This window comes from Trichomonas vaginalis (assembly GCF_026262505.1).
Source record: "Trichomonas vaginalis G3 chromosome Unknown ctg_128, whole genome shotgun sequence".
NCBI classification, from domain to species: Eukaryota; Parabasalia; order Trichomonadida; family Trichomonadidae; genus Trichomonas; species Trichomonas vaginalis.
In genome coordinates, this window is record NW_026529215.1 from 1 (window position 1) to 16,036 (window position 16,036).

The 16,036-nt window shown below is 34.5% G+C and overlaps 7 protein-coding genes and 5 pseudogenes across 12 annotated transcripts, besides 1 other annotated feature; 1 reads left to right on the forward strand and 11 right to left on the reverse strand.

Moving 5' to 3' along the window:
- Positions 1-13,400: a mobile genetic element.
- TVAGG3_1077210 lies at positions 1,409-1,573 on the reverse strand (annotated as a pseudogene). The gene has a single exon. A coding segment is annotated over exon 1 (165 nt).
- TVAGG3_1077220 lies at positions 1,908-2,782 on the forward strand (annotated as a pseudogene). Its single transcript has one exon. A coding segment is annotated over exon 1 (875 nt).
- On the reverse strand, positions 3,407-4,045 carry TVAGG3_1077230 (annotated as a pseudogene). The gene has a single exon. A coding segment is annotated over exon 1 (639 nt).
- Positions 5,229-5,477, reverse strand: TVAGG3_1077240 (organellar and viral DNA polymerase type B; the record flags this gene model as incomplete). The annotated part of the gene is made up of 1 exon (XM_051256564.1): positions 5,229-5,477. The coding sequence occupies one exon, from the start codon at positions 5,475-5,477 to the stop codon at positions 5,229-5,231; it is 249 nt and encodes an 82-aa protein (XP_051076194.1).
- TVAGG3_1077250 lies at positions 6,576-6,860 on the reverse strand (annotated as a pseudogene). The gene has a single exon. A coding segment is annotated over exon 1 (285 nt).
- TVAGG3_1077260 lies at positions 9,018-9,366 on the reverse strand (annotated as a pseudogene). Its single transcript has one exon. A coding segment is annotated over exon 1 (349 nt).
- TVAGG3_1077270 (phage tail repeat-like family) lies at positions 10,012-10,596 on the reverse strand (the record flags this gene model as incomplete). The annotated part of the gene is made up of 1 exon (XM_051256565.1): positions 10,012-10,596. One exon carries the CDS (start codon positions 10,594-10,596, stop codon positions 10,012-10,014), a length of 585 nt encoding a protein of 194 aa, XP_051076195.1.
- Positions 10,617-10,769, reverse strand: TVAGG3_1077280 (uncharacterized protein; the record flags this gene model as incomplete). The annotated part of the gene is made up of 1 exon (XM_051256566.1): positions 10,617-10,769. The coding sequence occupies one exon, from the start codon at positions 10,767-10,769 to the stop codon at positions 10,617-10,619; it is 153 nt and encodes a 50-aa protein (XP_051076196.1).
- On the reverse strand, positions 10,789-11,190 carry TVAGG3_1077290 (uncharacterized protein; the record flags this gene model as incomplete). The annotated part of the gene is made up of 1 exon (XM_051256567.1): positions 10,789-11,190. The coding sequence occupies one exon, from the start codon at positions 11,188-11,190 to the stop codon at positions 10,789-10,791; it is 402 nt and encodes a 133-aa protein (XP_051076197.1).
- Positions 12,163-12,585, reverse strand: TVAGG3_1077300 (phage tail repeat-like family; the record flags this gene model as incomplete). The annotated part of the gene is made up of 1 exon (XM_051256568.1): positions 12,163-12,585. The coding sequence occupies one exon, from the start codon at positions 12,583-12,585 to the stop codon at positions 12,163-12,165; it is 423 nt and encodes a 140-aa protein (XP_051076198.1).
- A 1,300-nt stretch (positions 13,401-14,700) lies between the features above and the next one.
- TVAGG3_1077310 (serine threonine-protein phosphatase family) lies at positions 14,701-14,943 on the reverse strand (the record flags this gene model as incomplete). Its single annotated transcript, XM_051256569.1, has 1 exon — positions 14,701-14,943. The coding sequence occupies one exon, from the start codon at positions 14,941-14,943 to the stop codon at positions 14,701-14,703; it is 243 nt and encodes an 80-aa protein (XP_051076199.1).
- Positions 14,944-14,961: 18 nt separating this feature from the next.
- Positions 14,962-15,324, reverse strand: TVAGG3_1077320 (uncharacterized protein; the record flags this gene model as incomplete). Its single annotated transcript, XM_051256570.1, has 1 exon — positions 14,962-15,324. One exon carries the CDS (start codon positions 15,322-15,324, stop codon positions 14,962-14,964), a length of 363 nt encoding a protein of 120 aa, XP_051076200.1.
- Between the last annotated feature and the right edge of the window lie 712 nt (positions 15,325-16,036).

The following is a 16,036-nucleotide window of genomic DNA, read 5'->3' on the forward strand; positions in this document are numbered from 1 at the left end:
TTCGAGGTATAAAGTTCTATACACCTTCTCCAAACTTCTATTCTATCTTCACTGGATATAAAATACGAACAAGTAGAATGGAAAGAAAATATTATAGAAGCTTGGTTAGACCATGTCAAAGAAATTATATGCAATGGAAACGAAAGGTTTATGAGTATATCTTATGTTGGTTTGCAAATATCTTACAACATCCAAGTGCTAAAAATGAAACTGCTCTCATTATAATTGGAAAACAAGGAACTGGTAAGAACACATTTTTACAGATATTTTGTGCAAACTGTTAGAGGGCTATTCGAACCCGAATATGACAAACTTAGAAAACATCTGCGGTAAATTTAACTCTTCAATTGAGAATATGAAACTTATAGTTTGCAATGAACTTCAAAGTATAGATACAACAAAAGTTTTTGAACTCAGATGCTTTGAAGAGTCTTTAACAGACAAAGTTGGAGTTGTTGAAAGAAAATATAAAGACCAAAGAGTTTGTGAAAATGTTGCAAACTTCATTATGGTTTCAAACAATACTGTTCCGATGAAGTTAGAAAGTTCTGACAGAAGATATGTAGTTGTCAGAACGTCAGATTCTATGCAAGATAAGAATATTTTGACGACTTAGCAGAAACTTTGACATCTGACTTTTACAACCACTTGTTCTCATATTTTATGACATTAGATATTTCAAAGTTCAATCCAAGACAAATTCCACATACCGAAGAAAGACAAACGTTGTTAGAAGCAAACAAGAGTGTATATGAACTGTTTATAGATGAGACTAACTTTGAGTGTTTAGATGAAAGGTCATTGTACGATTCGTATAAACAATATTGTCAAGAATATGGTTATATGACAGCGTCTAAACGAACATTCTTGGCAAACGTCAAAAGTCTTTTAGATGTTCAGAACGGCGTATATACAAAGAAAAATTTTTCTGAGTAAATTTAAAAAAAAATATTTTTTTATCCGATAGAAAAGATGGCAAAATTCATCTCAGTAAATAAGTACATGACAGAAGTCAAAGATAAGTTAGCTCCATTCGCATATTTGAATGTTTACTTCTACAATTTTGAAAAGTCTACATTTGACAAAATTTGGAACATTGCACCAGTTAAGTTTGCTGTTGTGACTAAAAATGGTGCGAAATTTGAAGACTTATACATTGACGGTATGTTGACAGTCAAAGAAAATTTTGACAGAAGGTTTTCAAACCTTAAAGAAGGCAAAGCATACAAACTTGTTATACCTTATGAACCAAAGAAAGCAGACGACTATGAATATTATGAGTCTAAGATAGTTGAAGTTCAAGGTAAATTAGGTAAAAAGATTTTAGAGTCTAAGCCAGTGTTTGCCCCTAAAGAGGAAGAGAACATTGACATTGACCCAGAAATGTTCTAAAAATAAAATTTTATTTTTACATGTCAAATTTCTTTTTCTCTGGAACTGGTTCAGGTTCTTTCTTCTCTTCTACTTTCTTTTCTTTCTTTTCTTTCTTTTCTCTCTTCTTCTTCTTTTCTGGTGGAGTTATGTCAAATTTCTCAGAACCATATTTATGTAAAAGTTCTTTGTCCTTTAATAGCTCTTCTATTCTGTTTTCTATTTCATCTTCAAGAACAGCGCATGTGTCTTCTTTGCATTCTAAGAATTTTTGTTGGACTTCATCTCTCCAAGAGGCGTCATCTCTGTCAACAAGTCTGTCATTGACAAACTTAAAGACTTCTCTGCCTAATGTTTTATGGTTCTTGTCATATTCCCAGAAACAGAACTTTAGAACAAATTCACCTTTCTTGTTTACACTATGTAAGATTTTATGGTCGACAGATGTTTTGCTGTCGAAAAGCTTGTCTCGAATATAGATAGCGAAATCGCTAGACATTTTCAAAAAAGATAAAAATTTTAATTTTTCTAAAAATATGTTAGAAAAAAAGTTTGCTGACATTGACAAAAAATTTGAGAATGTTTTAAACAAGAACAAGAGGAAGTTAGAAAATGCTCAGATAAAACCTATACATGACAAGTTCTTATTTGCTCAGAATGGTATAACAGGTCTAATTGCACCACCTGGGTCGGGTAAGACTTTCACTTATCTTAAAATGGCTGCACAACAACAAGAACTAGATGAGAAGAACCCATTCTATGAGTTAGTTGTTATTTGTAGTACTTCTGGTCAATTTGACCAAACCGTCAATTCGTTCAAAGATATTATAAAGAAGTCTAAGTTAGTATGTATAAAAGACTCTGAGTTGTTAGATTGGATAAAGAAGTACCAAAGAAGGGTTTTGAAGTACAATGCTATAAATGAGTATATAAATTCGAAGTTTAAAGACCCAAATGAGGAAATGCAGAGAATATTAGAGAAGAAACACTTCAGAAACAACAGAAAGAGATAGAATACATTTCGAAGAAATTGCAATCTTACGATTGGAAGACATACCCTCATAGGTGTCTTCTTATCTTAGATGACTTTGCTTCTCATCCTTTGTTAAAGAACAGAGAACAAGACATGTGTCGAATTCTTAAGAAGCTCAGACACTTTAACATCTCAGTCGTAATATGTGTACAGACAGCAAAGAGTTTAAGTAAGGATGTTAAAAGAATACTTACTGACATAATACTTTTCCCCGGATTGTCCGAAGACGATTTCATGGAACTTATGAAAGAGTCCATGGCAGGTAAGTTTGACAGACATGAACTATGGGAGAAGTACAAAGTCATACAAGACCCTCATACTTCTTTCAGAATTCATATCTACGCAAACAAAGTTCAAATTGTAAAAAGTCAAGCGTAAAAAATAAAGAGTTTGAGTCTTAGTCTGTTGTGGTGCTGGGGCTGTCGGTTCTTCTGGCTTTGGAAGGCATTCAGGAAGAGGAACGTCAGTCATCTGTTTGTGTCCTGTCGGAAGGAAGAACTTTTCCTGTTGGAAGGAAGGACTCGGAATGTCGGAAGGAAGAACTTTTTCTGTCGGAAGGAAAAACTTTTTCTGAAGTTCGACCAAAAAGTTCTCAATTTTCGAAAATTTGAATGGTTTACGGACGAACAACAGGAAATTTTTTTCCAGTTGTCGGGAAATTTTTTTCCAGTTGTCGGGAAAAATTTTTCCTGTCGGAAGGAAGAACTTGGAATGTCGGAAGGAAGAGTTCTTCCTGTCGGAAGGAAGAACTTGGAATGTCGGATGGAAGGACTCGGAATGCCAGAAGGATTTGACGAGGCAATTTACCTAATTGAGCTACCTGAGCCATCTGAAGTCAAGCTTGAAAAATAAATGGTTCATCTACTCTGCTTGTTTGAAGTTGTCAAAATACTCTGTTATTTTTTCCTTTAACAATGGCAAATCTTCTTTGAAGGTAAGTATTGTACAACCTTTAATATCATAGTGTGTTTGAGGTAACGTATCTTGAACTATTTGTTTCACATCTTCATTCGGGGTCATTGAAATCGGTAAGTTTTCGCGATAGAACCAATTTCTGTCAGATTTGTAAATCTTAGCAAGGTCGTAAAAGCTTTTGTTGTTTCTTCTGACTAAATGCAACATAACCATATCTTTATCTTCTTCATTTTCCATCTCTTCAGTATAAATCATATACTTATAGTTCTTTTCCTTTCCTTTTGGTACCGAACGTGGTATTCTTTTCTGAATGCTTTTGTCTTCTTTCATCATATCTTCTCTCTGCTTTGTACAAAGTTCGTCAAGAAGTTTACAAACATACCATGCATAGCGAGGCGAAGCCCACATTGCTATTGAACTAACTAGGAACTTATGAACATATATACCTTTTAGATGTGATGGTAAGTTTTGTCTGTCTTGGTACGTCTTTTTAAGTTCTACATGTTCAAACTCACTGAGGAGTTCATGAGTGCTATTTAATTCAAACCAGTCTTGTGGTTTCTTAGTATCTGGTGTAGCACATGCTGTCAAAATACTTTGCATTTGGTACATGTCATCTTTGACCGAACGAATGAGACGTAACTGTTTGTTTAACTGAACCCACTCGTATTCTTCACTTATGGCTTCATGAACGATAGCAGTTGTTGTGTTCTCTGATGTTGACATTTCTGTCTTTATATTCCGGATAAAAAAATAAAAAAAATAAAAATAACTTTATTTTTTCTATCTTTCACAAAAGACCAAAAATAAACGCTTTACATGTATTTTTCAGCAACTTCGTCAAATAATTTTATAGCTTTATCTATCTCATCTACTTCAAACGTTTCTTTACCTTTCGTGGGAGCACCATACATTTTCTCAAACTTTTCAAGTAGTTCTGTTTCAGCAGCTCTCATATCGTTAACAAACACAACCTTAACTCTATTGACTGTACTGTCATATCTTAGAGTTATATTATATGTCCTTCCTATCTTATATCTTTTTGTATTGAAGTCCTTCGGTTTCTGAACGATGTAAAGTAAGCCTTCACTGCAACGTTCCGTATCGAATGAACCATAAGTTATGAAGTTATATCCAACAACTGGGTCTAACCATAACAAAACTATTGGTATAAGACTTTTGTCAATGAGATATGCTGTAGTTCCATGAAATCTTACCGATATTATAAGCTCAGGATTTCTTGTCAAAATTTTCTGAGTAGAAGCAATTCTAACCCAGTCCTTTGGTTGCTTTCCAGATGGAGATATAATGTCTGACAAAGAATATTTGTTGTATTTCTTTGAGTATCTTACGTTTAAATCACCAATTCTAACCACTTTGGTGTCATTGTCTATCTTTTTAACTGTTTCAAACTCAATGTTTAACATTTTCTGTTCTTACATACAAAATAAAAAAATAAAAAAAAATAAAACTAACTTTTTTTTCTATCTTAAGGAAATTCATGATTTTTGGTCATTTTTCAGCAAAAATAATGTTTATGTTAGAATGTTAGATCTAACATGTTTTCTAACACGTTTTCTAACATGGTCTAAAACACACAAAACTCATGATTTTTGGTCATTTTTCAGTAAAAATAATGTTTATGTTAGAATGTTAGATCTAACACGTTTTCTAACCTCTTTTCTAACATGGTCTAAAACACACAAAACTCATGAAATTTCATACAGAATTCAGTAAAAATAAAGTTTATGTTAGAATGTTAGATCTAACATGTTTTCTAACCTCTTTTCTAACATGGTCTAAAACACACAAAACTCATGAAATTTCATACGGAATTCAGTAAAAATATAATTTAGGGTAGAAGGTTAGATCTAACCTCTTTTCTAACCTCTTTTCTACCCCAGTTATTTTATAAGCGTTTTACATGGTAAACGTTATGAATTCGTGAGACTCTAAACAGTTTTGTAGCTTCTATTTCTTCGCTGAGGATATCGAATGTTTTAACTATGCCGAAAGTTTCTTTATATTTCTTCTTGACGTCAGACAGAAGGAAATCTTCTGCTGTTGGATAGTTTTTGTTCAGAAATTCTAACATGTCCATTTTATCTTCTGCTGGCTTTTCTGCTTCTTTCTTTAAATCTGCATAGTCGTTTCTCATTCTTTCTATCTCTTTGACGGAGTAGTTATATTTCCTCATTGCTGCCTTACATTTTGAACATTGCGGGTTCATTTTAGCATTGTACATTGAAATTTGTCCTGCAAGTACAACTAAAGCGTCAATGGTTTTCTTTAACTCAAACATAGCGGGTCTTATTTGTTCGTTCCATACCTTACCTCTTCTATCTTTATCTCTTATCTGCCATACACATTCAGCAACTAACGAAACAAAGTTGTCGTAGGTCTTAAACTCCCCAGATTTATATATGTCAGAGATGTTCTTATATACCATATCGCAGTCTTTGTCCATAACTTTATGGTTGCAATGAAAACCAAGGAATTCATAGTTTACCTTTCGTATGAACTTCTTTATTTCTACTGAGTCGGTTGCTTTGACTTCTATTTCATCGAATTCAGGAATAGTAAGCTTTTGTTGTTGGATTTCAGGAAGTTTGGGTAGATGGTCGATGAGGTCCTGCATTTCATAAAGATACTGTCCATTTGTTTCATCCTGTGCGGTGCAATCTAAATTACTTGTTAACAGTTCTTGCTTTATCTTCTGGATTTCTGTTTATATGAAGAAGGAATGAAGCTTTTCATCTCTACCAACATTGAAGTTGGGTTCATGACTAACGAGTTTGGTGCTGTTGTTGCTAACATGTTCTTACAATAAAAATAAAAAATATTTTTTAAAAAAACTAACTTTATTTTTTATGTTTTTTGTGAAAGTGTCAAAACTCTGAATTTCATGAGTTTTCTACGATGTTAGAAACGTGTTAGAAAACGTGTTAGATCTAATAACAAATATATTTTTTTGGTCGTTTACACTCATTACGAAGAAGAAGTCTTAACAAAACATTTACGATGAAGAAGTTTCGACAAAACATTTACGATGAAATTCATGAAAATTCATGAAAATTCAAGAGGTTAGAAAAGAGGTTAGAAAAGAGGTTAGATCTAACCTTCTACCTAAATTATATTTTTTGCCGAATTCTGTATAAAACTCATGAGTTTTCTACGATGTTAGAAAAAATGTTAGAAAACATGTTAGATCTAACATTCTAACATAAACATTATTTTTGCTGAAAAAATGGTTCATTTACTCACAATATTTTTGTACAAAACGACCCCAAACTTTTAACTTCTTTTCTGCAGCTTCTAATGCTATCTTAGCGAGTTCATATTCTCTAAATTCTCTCTTTAAATCTTCTTGTTCCCATTGGTCTAGTTCGTATGGCGAGTCTCTATAACCAGAACATATCTCACGTTCATGTTCTATTTGTTTTTCATGCATTTTTCTAACTTCTTCTTCGAACAAAGGTTTAGCATTCTCTACTGTATCTTCAAGTTCTTCTTCATCTAATTTCTCATGAACTTTCTTGTCTATGGAGTCCAGAATTTTTTCCAACTGCTATACAATATTTTGGAGAAGCCCACATTGCTATATAGTTTACGAGTCTTGGGTCTACATACATTCCTCTAACCTGTTTGATTTCATCAGGAATTCCTGCATGAATTTTGTATAAAAAGCAACCCGCTGTTTTCCGCGGGTTGGTATATTCTTCACAAAATGCCTCAAAATACTCTTCCCAGGACTTATTTTCCAACAACCTTCTAAAGTCTTTCCTAAACTGCTGACACATCTTTGTTGCATTTATATAACCATCCATGTCTCTACGTAAGACTTCAATACCGTTGTAAGTGCCTTTTGTGAATGTTTCGCCATTAGATTTGTTCGTGAACGTTTTTGCTTCGACTGTCATACTGTTCTTACAATAAAAATAAAAAAATATTTTTTGGTGGGACGTCGGACATTCGTTTGTGGCTTAACCGTCGGACATTCGTTTGTGGCTTAACCGTCGACCCCCTCAGTAAACATCTCATTTTAACTCACTTTTTTTCTATCTTAAGGAAATTCATGAAAATTCACCTGTTGAACTTTGTATAAAAAGCAACCCGCTGTTTTCCGCGGGTTGGTATATTCTTCACAAAATGCTTGTTTTGAGGTCGAGCCACTTTTGGCTCCACCGTATTCTTTCAACCAAAAACTCATTTTTGTCGAATTCAGCACAAAATTCATGACAAATTCAAGAGGGTAGAAAACAGGTTAGAAAACAGGTGAGAAAACAGGTGAGATGTCACCTCTTCACCTAAACATTATTTTTACTGAATTTAGCAACAAAATGAACGAGGTCAGGATGTATGTTGCTGAATTCATTCATAACACCCTTTGTAAGCTCATAAAATGTTTGTTTTGTATCTGCTACTTTTGTTCTTTGTTTTTCAACCTGAAGCATTTAATATATGTAAAAATATATGGTTTTAAAAACGTTTTTACTTCATGCAATTTTTTACTTCATGCAATGTTTTATTTCTGTGCCGTCTTCAAGTATGCCCCAATATTTCCTTTTCGATATTACATGAACTTCGGAAAATACCTTATCTAGCTTAAAACAGCCCATCTTTTCACCGACCATGCCCATTTCAATGAGTTTGTTGTACCCTTCTTCGTTCGTCATGAGTGCGTCAATGTTCTCATAGTAAACCTTCACTTTGGATTTGACTTCGGAGAAGAATTTGTTGTAGTTGTCAAGGACTGCCTTTGCGAACTGAGGGTAAGACCAATGTTCGACAATAGGTTTTAATGTGGTTACTAAGCCACTTTGACCTTGAGTGAATTCGTACTTCAAAACAAAAGGAGAAAACCTTTCAACAAAGTTGTCGACCTTTCATAATGTTTACTCTTCATCTCTTGAGGTTTCTTAATGGAATATCCCCATGTCGAATTCATAAGCAATTTGATTGTCATTGCAAGTTTGGGGTTTGAAGCTTTCCTAATATCATACAGTTGTTGTATGACTTTTCCAACTGTATAGTTCCTTCCTGGAACTCACCATCTTCGTTTGGAATTCCAGTTGAAATATATTGGACGAACCTCATGTACGCAGCGTTAAGGTCGACATAGTATATCTTTTCATCTGAGTCGAACTTGTCGCAACCAATTGGTCAGTTTGTGGAAATTCAAGTGAGTCTCTTATCTTCTGAGAAACTTCTCCTGTTATCTCATAAACATCGTCGAAGCAACCTGTTTCATATAAAACCTTCTGACCTAACTCAGATGCTCTCCAATACAATTTGACGTCAATCGGATGTCTCAATGGAAGTTTGTTTATAGCATCTTGAAGTTCTTGCAACCTCATTGGAAGTTCTTCTGGTTCAGGTTGGTATCCGAACAATCCAACTCCTTGTGGAATTGTGTACTTCTTTTGTACTAGAACTTTGTCTGGAACAACTTTTGGTCTTGCTAACAGTGAAAAGTTTGTTTCGTCTTTTGGTACAAAAGTTTCTGTCAGCTTGTCATCTGGAATTGGTTCCAACAAACCTTTCTCGAAAAGAATGTTTACAGCTCTGACAATGTTGCACTTGCCTTTTCCGAACAATGGGTTTGTAAGACTTTCGTTCAACATGAAGTGGTTGTGGACAATTGCAATCTTCAACCATGGTAAATTGAACTCAACAACATAGTCGTCATGTGAAGAACCTTTAGCTGTAGGTATGTTGACTCGGATATTGACATTTGCCAACGGTGCAATTTTTGCCAATTGACCTCTGAGAATGTACCTTGTCTTCACACATGACTCAAGATACTTCATCTTCTCATCTGTAACAAGACCAGAGTTCCTGAGACATGTAAGAATACAAGGTTCATTGACAATTGTTTCAATTGAATTGTAAATTCCATACCTTGTCAAGTCAATGTCAGACTTATTTATGAACGGGAAGTATCCAGCATGTTGTCTGACTGCTTGAGGGTTAGGTTGGTACCATTCGAACTTGACACTTGCAATTCCTTCAATTGCATTCAAAATGTCTGAGTCGGAGTCAACCATTTGTTCTCTCTTTGTAGTCTTGAAAGCGTCAAGAAGTTGTGCGGCTGTTGTGACATTGCCATGTGCATAGTATATATGACCATCCAAATCTGTTATGGTTAGTCTGAGATTGTATCCTTTCTTATTTCCGTCTTGTATGGCAGCAAGTACACCCATGAAGCCTTCTTTGTTCTTTCCTTCGTCAAATTTTACTGTAAAGGTTCGACCAGATGTAATTTGACTTCTAACTTCACGATACTTTTCATATGCATATCTTGTTCTTTCCATGGGAACATGTGCGTCTTCACCTTTTCCTTTTTTCCTCCTCAAAGGATGCAATTGTTCGTCATGTTTCCAGTAAAATCTGGCAAAGCCGTCGTGTCCCTCAACTTGAGGCTCAGTAACATTGAAAGGCAAGTTCATAAGACGTTCTTCTTCTAACCTCTCTAGTCTGTTTGGATAATTGGCACGTGCTGTTTCCAAATCCATTTCGTAGGTCAGACCAGACAATTTGTCATAGACTTTTATGGGTCTTCCCTTCCTATATTTAAACTTCTTCGAAACTCTCCAACCATATCTTTCTAACTCTGCTTTTATTCTAGCAGACCTTCTGTCCATTCTATATGGGGGCATTTTTATAAAAATAAAAAAATATGTTTTTTTTCTTTACTTTACATAACCGCCTGCTGCCATAAGTCTTTGACGCCAACCCATACCAGCTAATGAAGGTTGACTTGGTTTAGTTTGGAAACTAAACTTTGGTTTTGGTTTATCTTCAGTTTTTGGCTCACCTTCTTCTATCTGTTTTTCGTCACTTTTCGGTTCACCTGACTTTACTTCACTTGCAGGAACAGTTGTGTCGTCAACATCTTCATAAATATCATATGCCATTTGTTTTTGTTTTCCTTTCAACTTTTTGTGTTTGTTGTAAAGTTTAGAATATTTCGACTCTAAGTCAATGAGATGTTCTATAATGAACTGTTGGTCAGTGAAGTATACTTTCCCATCTGTTGTCTCGAAAGCTCCTTCAGACTTCAATATTTTATTTGTGAGAGTCTGTTTCTTTTTTGAGATACTAGCCGTTCCATTTCTATGAAAAGTGACTTTATAGTTAGGGTTTGTATTTCCAGACCTGGCACTTTCTATTATTGAATTTTTCTCTTCATCTGTAAGTTCTTTGACAGGTTTTGACAATGGTTCTGAACTTTTTGTTTGTGGTGTCAAATCTACCGTTTCAACTTCTTCGGTCATTTCATCTCAGTAAAAAAATTTTAGTTTGGTTTGTTTTCAACTGGTTGTTGTTGTTTTTTAAGTCGGTCTAAAACTTCCTGAGGTATAGGAAGAACTTGACAAACACGTTGTGTAACTGCTGGAAGTCGACAAATCCATCTTGAACCCATTTGTCTCAATGCTGTATTGTTCATTTCATCTCAGTAAAAAACTTTACATTCCCCAAGTTTGAGGTGGTTGCGGTTGGTTATTGTTTACCCACTGTTGTGCATGGTTATATCCTCTGTTAAAGAATCTTTCACCTTGGTCCATATAGTGTCCTGCTTGGTTATAGTAGTCATTTGCTTTGTTATAATAGTTTCCTGCTTGTCTTCCTACATTGTCCATCCATCCTTGAACTTTTCCTCTTGTTTCAGGATTTGGAATAAGATTTGCTGCATCTCGTGCTACATCCCAACCTTTCTGTACAGTTTGTATAATAGGTTGTGCTTTCTCTTTAAGTATACCTAATGTACTCAAAATCTTCCTTCCAACTCCAAATACACCTCTGGCTATTGTTCCCACTGCGGGCAAAAATCTGGATGCAACTCCTGCTAATGCGCCAAATAAACCCATTTCTTATGGGTTAAAAAATGACGAATCCAAACAAGGACCCCTATGTTTCTAAAGCGACAAAGAAAGCACTCATGATAAAAATCTTTAGTTCAACACCAAATGCTTGGTTTATGGATATCTTGGAAAACATTCCGAGGTATAGAGAAGATGGACCTCCATACTGGCTAATATTTGTCGGTCAAAACACAAGATACTGTGAAGCCATACCATTATGGTCCAAAAATATTTTAGATGTGAAAACTGCTTTGACAATATTCGTTGACAAATACCATCCAACAAAACTGACATCTGACTGTGAAAGTTCTTTCAAATCAGATGATGTAAAAAACTATCTGCGTTCAAAAAATGTAAACCAATATTTCATTGTCGACCAAAACCATTCTGCTCTTGGTGTCATTGACAGTTGTATAAAAATCTTAAGAGACTTAAACCAACCACAAGGTGGTGAGGTAGATGAAATGTCATATGACGACAAATATAGACACTTCTCCATGGCAAAGATGAGACAAGTTTTAAATATTTACAATAGCCGTAAACAAAAAGGTTTGGAAACCACTCCCCCGAAGAAATGAAAAACAACCCTGACTTAGAGAAAGACTATATATTTAATAATTTAGTCAAAAGAGACAAACAAGAAAGAATGCCGGGCTTCAAACTTAAGAAAGGCGACAAAGTAAAAATAGAAATACCTAAACGCGACCCATATGAAAATACTATTGACTATGACAACAATGGGAACCCGACAGGTACTCACATTCGTGTTCGTAAAAATAGAAGAAAGTATACAAGAGAATATTATGAAGTTTTAGGCAAACATGGCAAAATGTACAGACTGCAAGCAGAAGATAAAACTACTATTGTCAGACCTCGTTTCAAACTTGTCAAAGTTCAAGGTGGTATACTTTCAAAGACAGTTCCTAACAAATATAAGACAACTCCTGACGAATATGCTAAAGAAGTTGAAAATGACGACTAAGCAATTCTATACCATGCGTAAACTGTCATGTAAGGTGGCATGTATTCTTTACTTTGTCCCGTTGTTTGCGTATATCCTGAAACGAAATGTGTATGGTTTCCTTCTCCCTGCGTGTCATCCCAGTAACAATTTATAGCAAACTTAACGTCGTCTTTAACATCATATCCTTTACCTTTTGTCATTCCTGACCAATCCCAATATCTATGCCTATGCCAACCTGCTTGAGATGTACTTAAATCTATGTAGTGACTGTGCGCAGGTAAATTTTCACCTGAAATCGTTTTACTTCCTCCTGTTTCCTTTGAAGAGTTTGCACAATACAAAAACCTGTCAACTATTTGTTCCCATGCACCAACACCAAACATTACTTGAGGACCTCTTGCTTCCATAGATGTATAAATAGAACCTACTGGGTTCATTAAATCAAACATATGAGATATTATAGGATTGTCTCTTTTGAACTTAAAATATAGTGCAACTATTTCAGGTTTCTTCTGGTTTGTGTCAGAATATTTTTTATAATATAATCTTATGTTTTCAGGGTAGGTAAAATCTTGACTATAAGATTTATTTCTGTCATCTTCATAATAGTATACTATTCTCGTTTTTCTATTGCATTATATCTTTTATATCTATAATAATCTAAATATAATGTTAGCTTTTGTTCATCTACATGTGGTGTTCTGACGTCATCTCCATAGTCATAATAATATGGTGCTGGAGCTGGGTCAGGCAATGTCATATCTGTCATTTCATAAACTCTTAAATATTTCTTTTGTTCGTCTCCATATAAGTTTAAGTAGCAGTTGTTGTCTAATGGAACTTTAACTTGTGTACCATCGTTCTTTTTATAGCTTACATACATTTCATTGTTATTTTTCGGAATGAGTTTATACCGTGTACCATTTTCTAAGGACTGTACCAACTGCCATCTAAAATATTTGTTTTCTTCATTGACAGAAAAGTCACCAACAATAGTTTCAATATTTTTTGTTCCTAGCAAACTTTGGTATATTTCATTGACATATGTTTTATCTGCTTTATTTTCAAGGCTAACGTTTAAGTCTGTTATTTCAGAAGATGTATGTGTATGTCCAACGTCACTTTTCCTGTTTAAGGTTTCTTGTAAGTTTGCAATATTTGCAATGGTATGTGTATGTCCAACGGTACTTTTCCTGTTTAAGGTTTCTTGTAAGTTTGCAATATTTGCAATGGTATGTGTATGAGTCTTTTTAGAATATTCGTTTTCAGCTCTTGTCACTTCACTTGACATTTTATTGTCAACATATGTTTTGTCTGCTAGTTCAGGATGAGTATGTTCTTTTGTTGCATAAGCTTTGTTAGCTCTTTCTTCTTCTTTTGCTATTGCATCGTCTACATATTCTTTGTCAGCTTTGTTGCCAACATCTGCTTTCAAAAGAAGTTCATTTATAGGTTTCTCGTTTAAAGTTCCTTTTGTTGGATTTATACAGACAGTATGGTTCTTATTGTCTTGAAACAGAAACTCATCTGTCATTGGGTTTAATGTCAGTTTTAAGTTTCCTTCTTTCAATGACTCAGATATCTTAGAATAGTTTGAAAAGTTTGTTGTGTTCTTATTTAGAGCTTGTATAATGAGTTGTCGGTTGTGTTGTATTTCTCTCATAGACGCTGTTTCATTTGACATTTTTATTCTAGATAAAATATGCTTCCAATAGAAAAAGAAAATTCAAGAGTTGCTACAACTAAACCATTAGATGAACTTTTTACTAATGTCGGTCAAAAGTTTGAGACAGAGACCGTAAAGCATGAAGGCTATCGTTTTGACTACCCATTAAGATGGCTAAGAGACCCATCTGTCACAAAAGCTATTGGCTTTCGTAGAATGAAGTTTGTGTCTGTAGAAGATAAAAGTTTTCCATTTATTGTAAGGTTTCATATAGATTATATATCTGAAGGGAAACGAAAAATGTGGGAAGAAATTGAGCTAATACAAGTTGACCTTTCATCTTCTCTACAGACTGCGTTAAAAATATAGAAGATAAAATAAATTCATGTTATGCAAAATATGCTGATGAATATGCAAATACCGAGAGCACACTTTATGTGAGAATTGTATATGACAAACAAAATTCACAAGTGTCATTTCAAATCTACGAAGACAATCCAAAGAAAGACGAACAAATATATACAGAATTCACTGCAATGTCATGGTATTATTTGCAAAGAATGTTAAATCAGAAAGTCGAACTTCCTTTAGCAAATATTTACAGTCGATATGCAAGAGATGAACCATATTTATTTAAAGATGTTTTCGACCCAGCTGCTATTATTGTTCATGCTTCATTTTCTGGCGCCCAAAACTCTTTCTTATGCTTGGCAAATGACTTTTACGAAAAACCTACAAAGTTATATGAACCACCGAGTGGAAGTATTTCAGACTTTCAAGTATGGTTTACTACAGATGGAAGAAAGAGAATAATTCCATTATACCACGCGTTTTACTTAGAACTTAGTTTCATATACAACTACTATCGAACGGTAAAAATATAATTTTAATACGGTTGAGGTGTTGGATTTGGTTGCCAACTAGACTGTGGTGCAGGTTCAGGCTGTTGTATAACAGGAGCTTGTTCTTCTGGTTCAGGGTCTTTAGGTATAATACCAACGAACTGACCTACTCTTTTACCAATATTTTTGACTCCGTTCCAAATTCCTCTTCCGACAGATTTTATTCCATTCCATATACCTCTTCCAACATTTCGAAAGAAGTTTCCTATCTTACTGAAGAAACCCATTTTACTATATGTAAAAATCTAATGTCCGCCTAGTCTCTTACGTTTCCTGTTGAGTTCCATAGCATTCTTTAACTGGAGCTCATACATTCTGTTTCTCCTCTGGTAGAAAACATATTCTGGGTCAACTCCTGTGTTCGCGTCATCTGCATAAAGTTGTTTATATCCCACTTCAGGGTTTGTATAAAACTCTTTCCATCTCATATTTGCATACCATGGTGGCAAACCTAACGCAGCGTCATTTGACATGGCAGTTTGCATTTGTACATCTGTTGGCACTTGACCATAGTTTGCCATTGCAGTTTGTATTCTAACTTCATTTGGAATATTCTCTGGGTTTGGTTGTCCAGGTTGCTGTGCATTCGCTAAGTTCTGTGCGTCCATTTAATATTAGATAAAAATATCTCTTACGAGTACATATACTGAACATTTGCAGGCATTGGTTCATCTTCATATTCTCTGTACTTTTCTGCCACGTCAAATAAGTAAATGACACAATGGAAAAAACCTAAAACAAGTAGTCCTATTTCAAACCACATTTACTTACCAATAAAATTTCTTTGTTATGACACTTTCTCCGGTTTATAGGACCTCTCTCATATTCTATCTTGTCATATATAAACTCATAGTCATGTATGTCCTCTAACCATCTCATAACGGTTTCCAAACCACTTTTATCGGATGTAAAGTAAAAGCATGGATGGTTATGTAAAACGTCTAAAGTTTCTAAAGAGTCTCTCAAAGTCCAGTCTACTTGGTATTGAAAATCCCATGTGTTATAGAACGGCGGGTCCACTATAAAGAAAACATTTTCCTTGTCTTTATATTTTTCATACAAATCTGTCCAATGACATCTCACAAACTCTATACCCTCAATATATTTTTCTATGTCCTCTTTGAAAACATTTGTATAGTTAAGATATAAAACTTTTGACATAAGTGTTTCAATGTCATGAACTCTTATAGCACCACTATATAATAGTCTAGCAGATATACTATCCCAGTCTATATATTCTGCTTTTTTCAAAACCTCTCTGACAGTATTTTTCTTATCTAATGGTATACGTTCCATCTTACCTATAGGTATCTTTTCTTT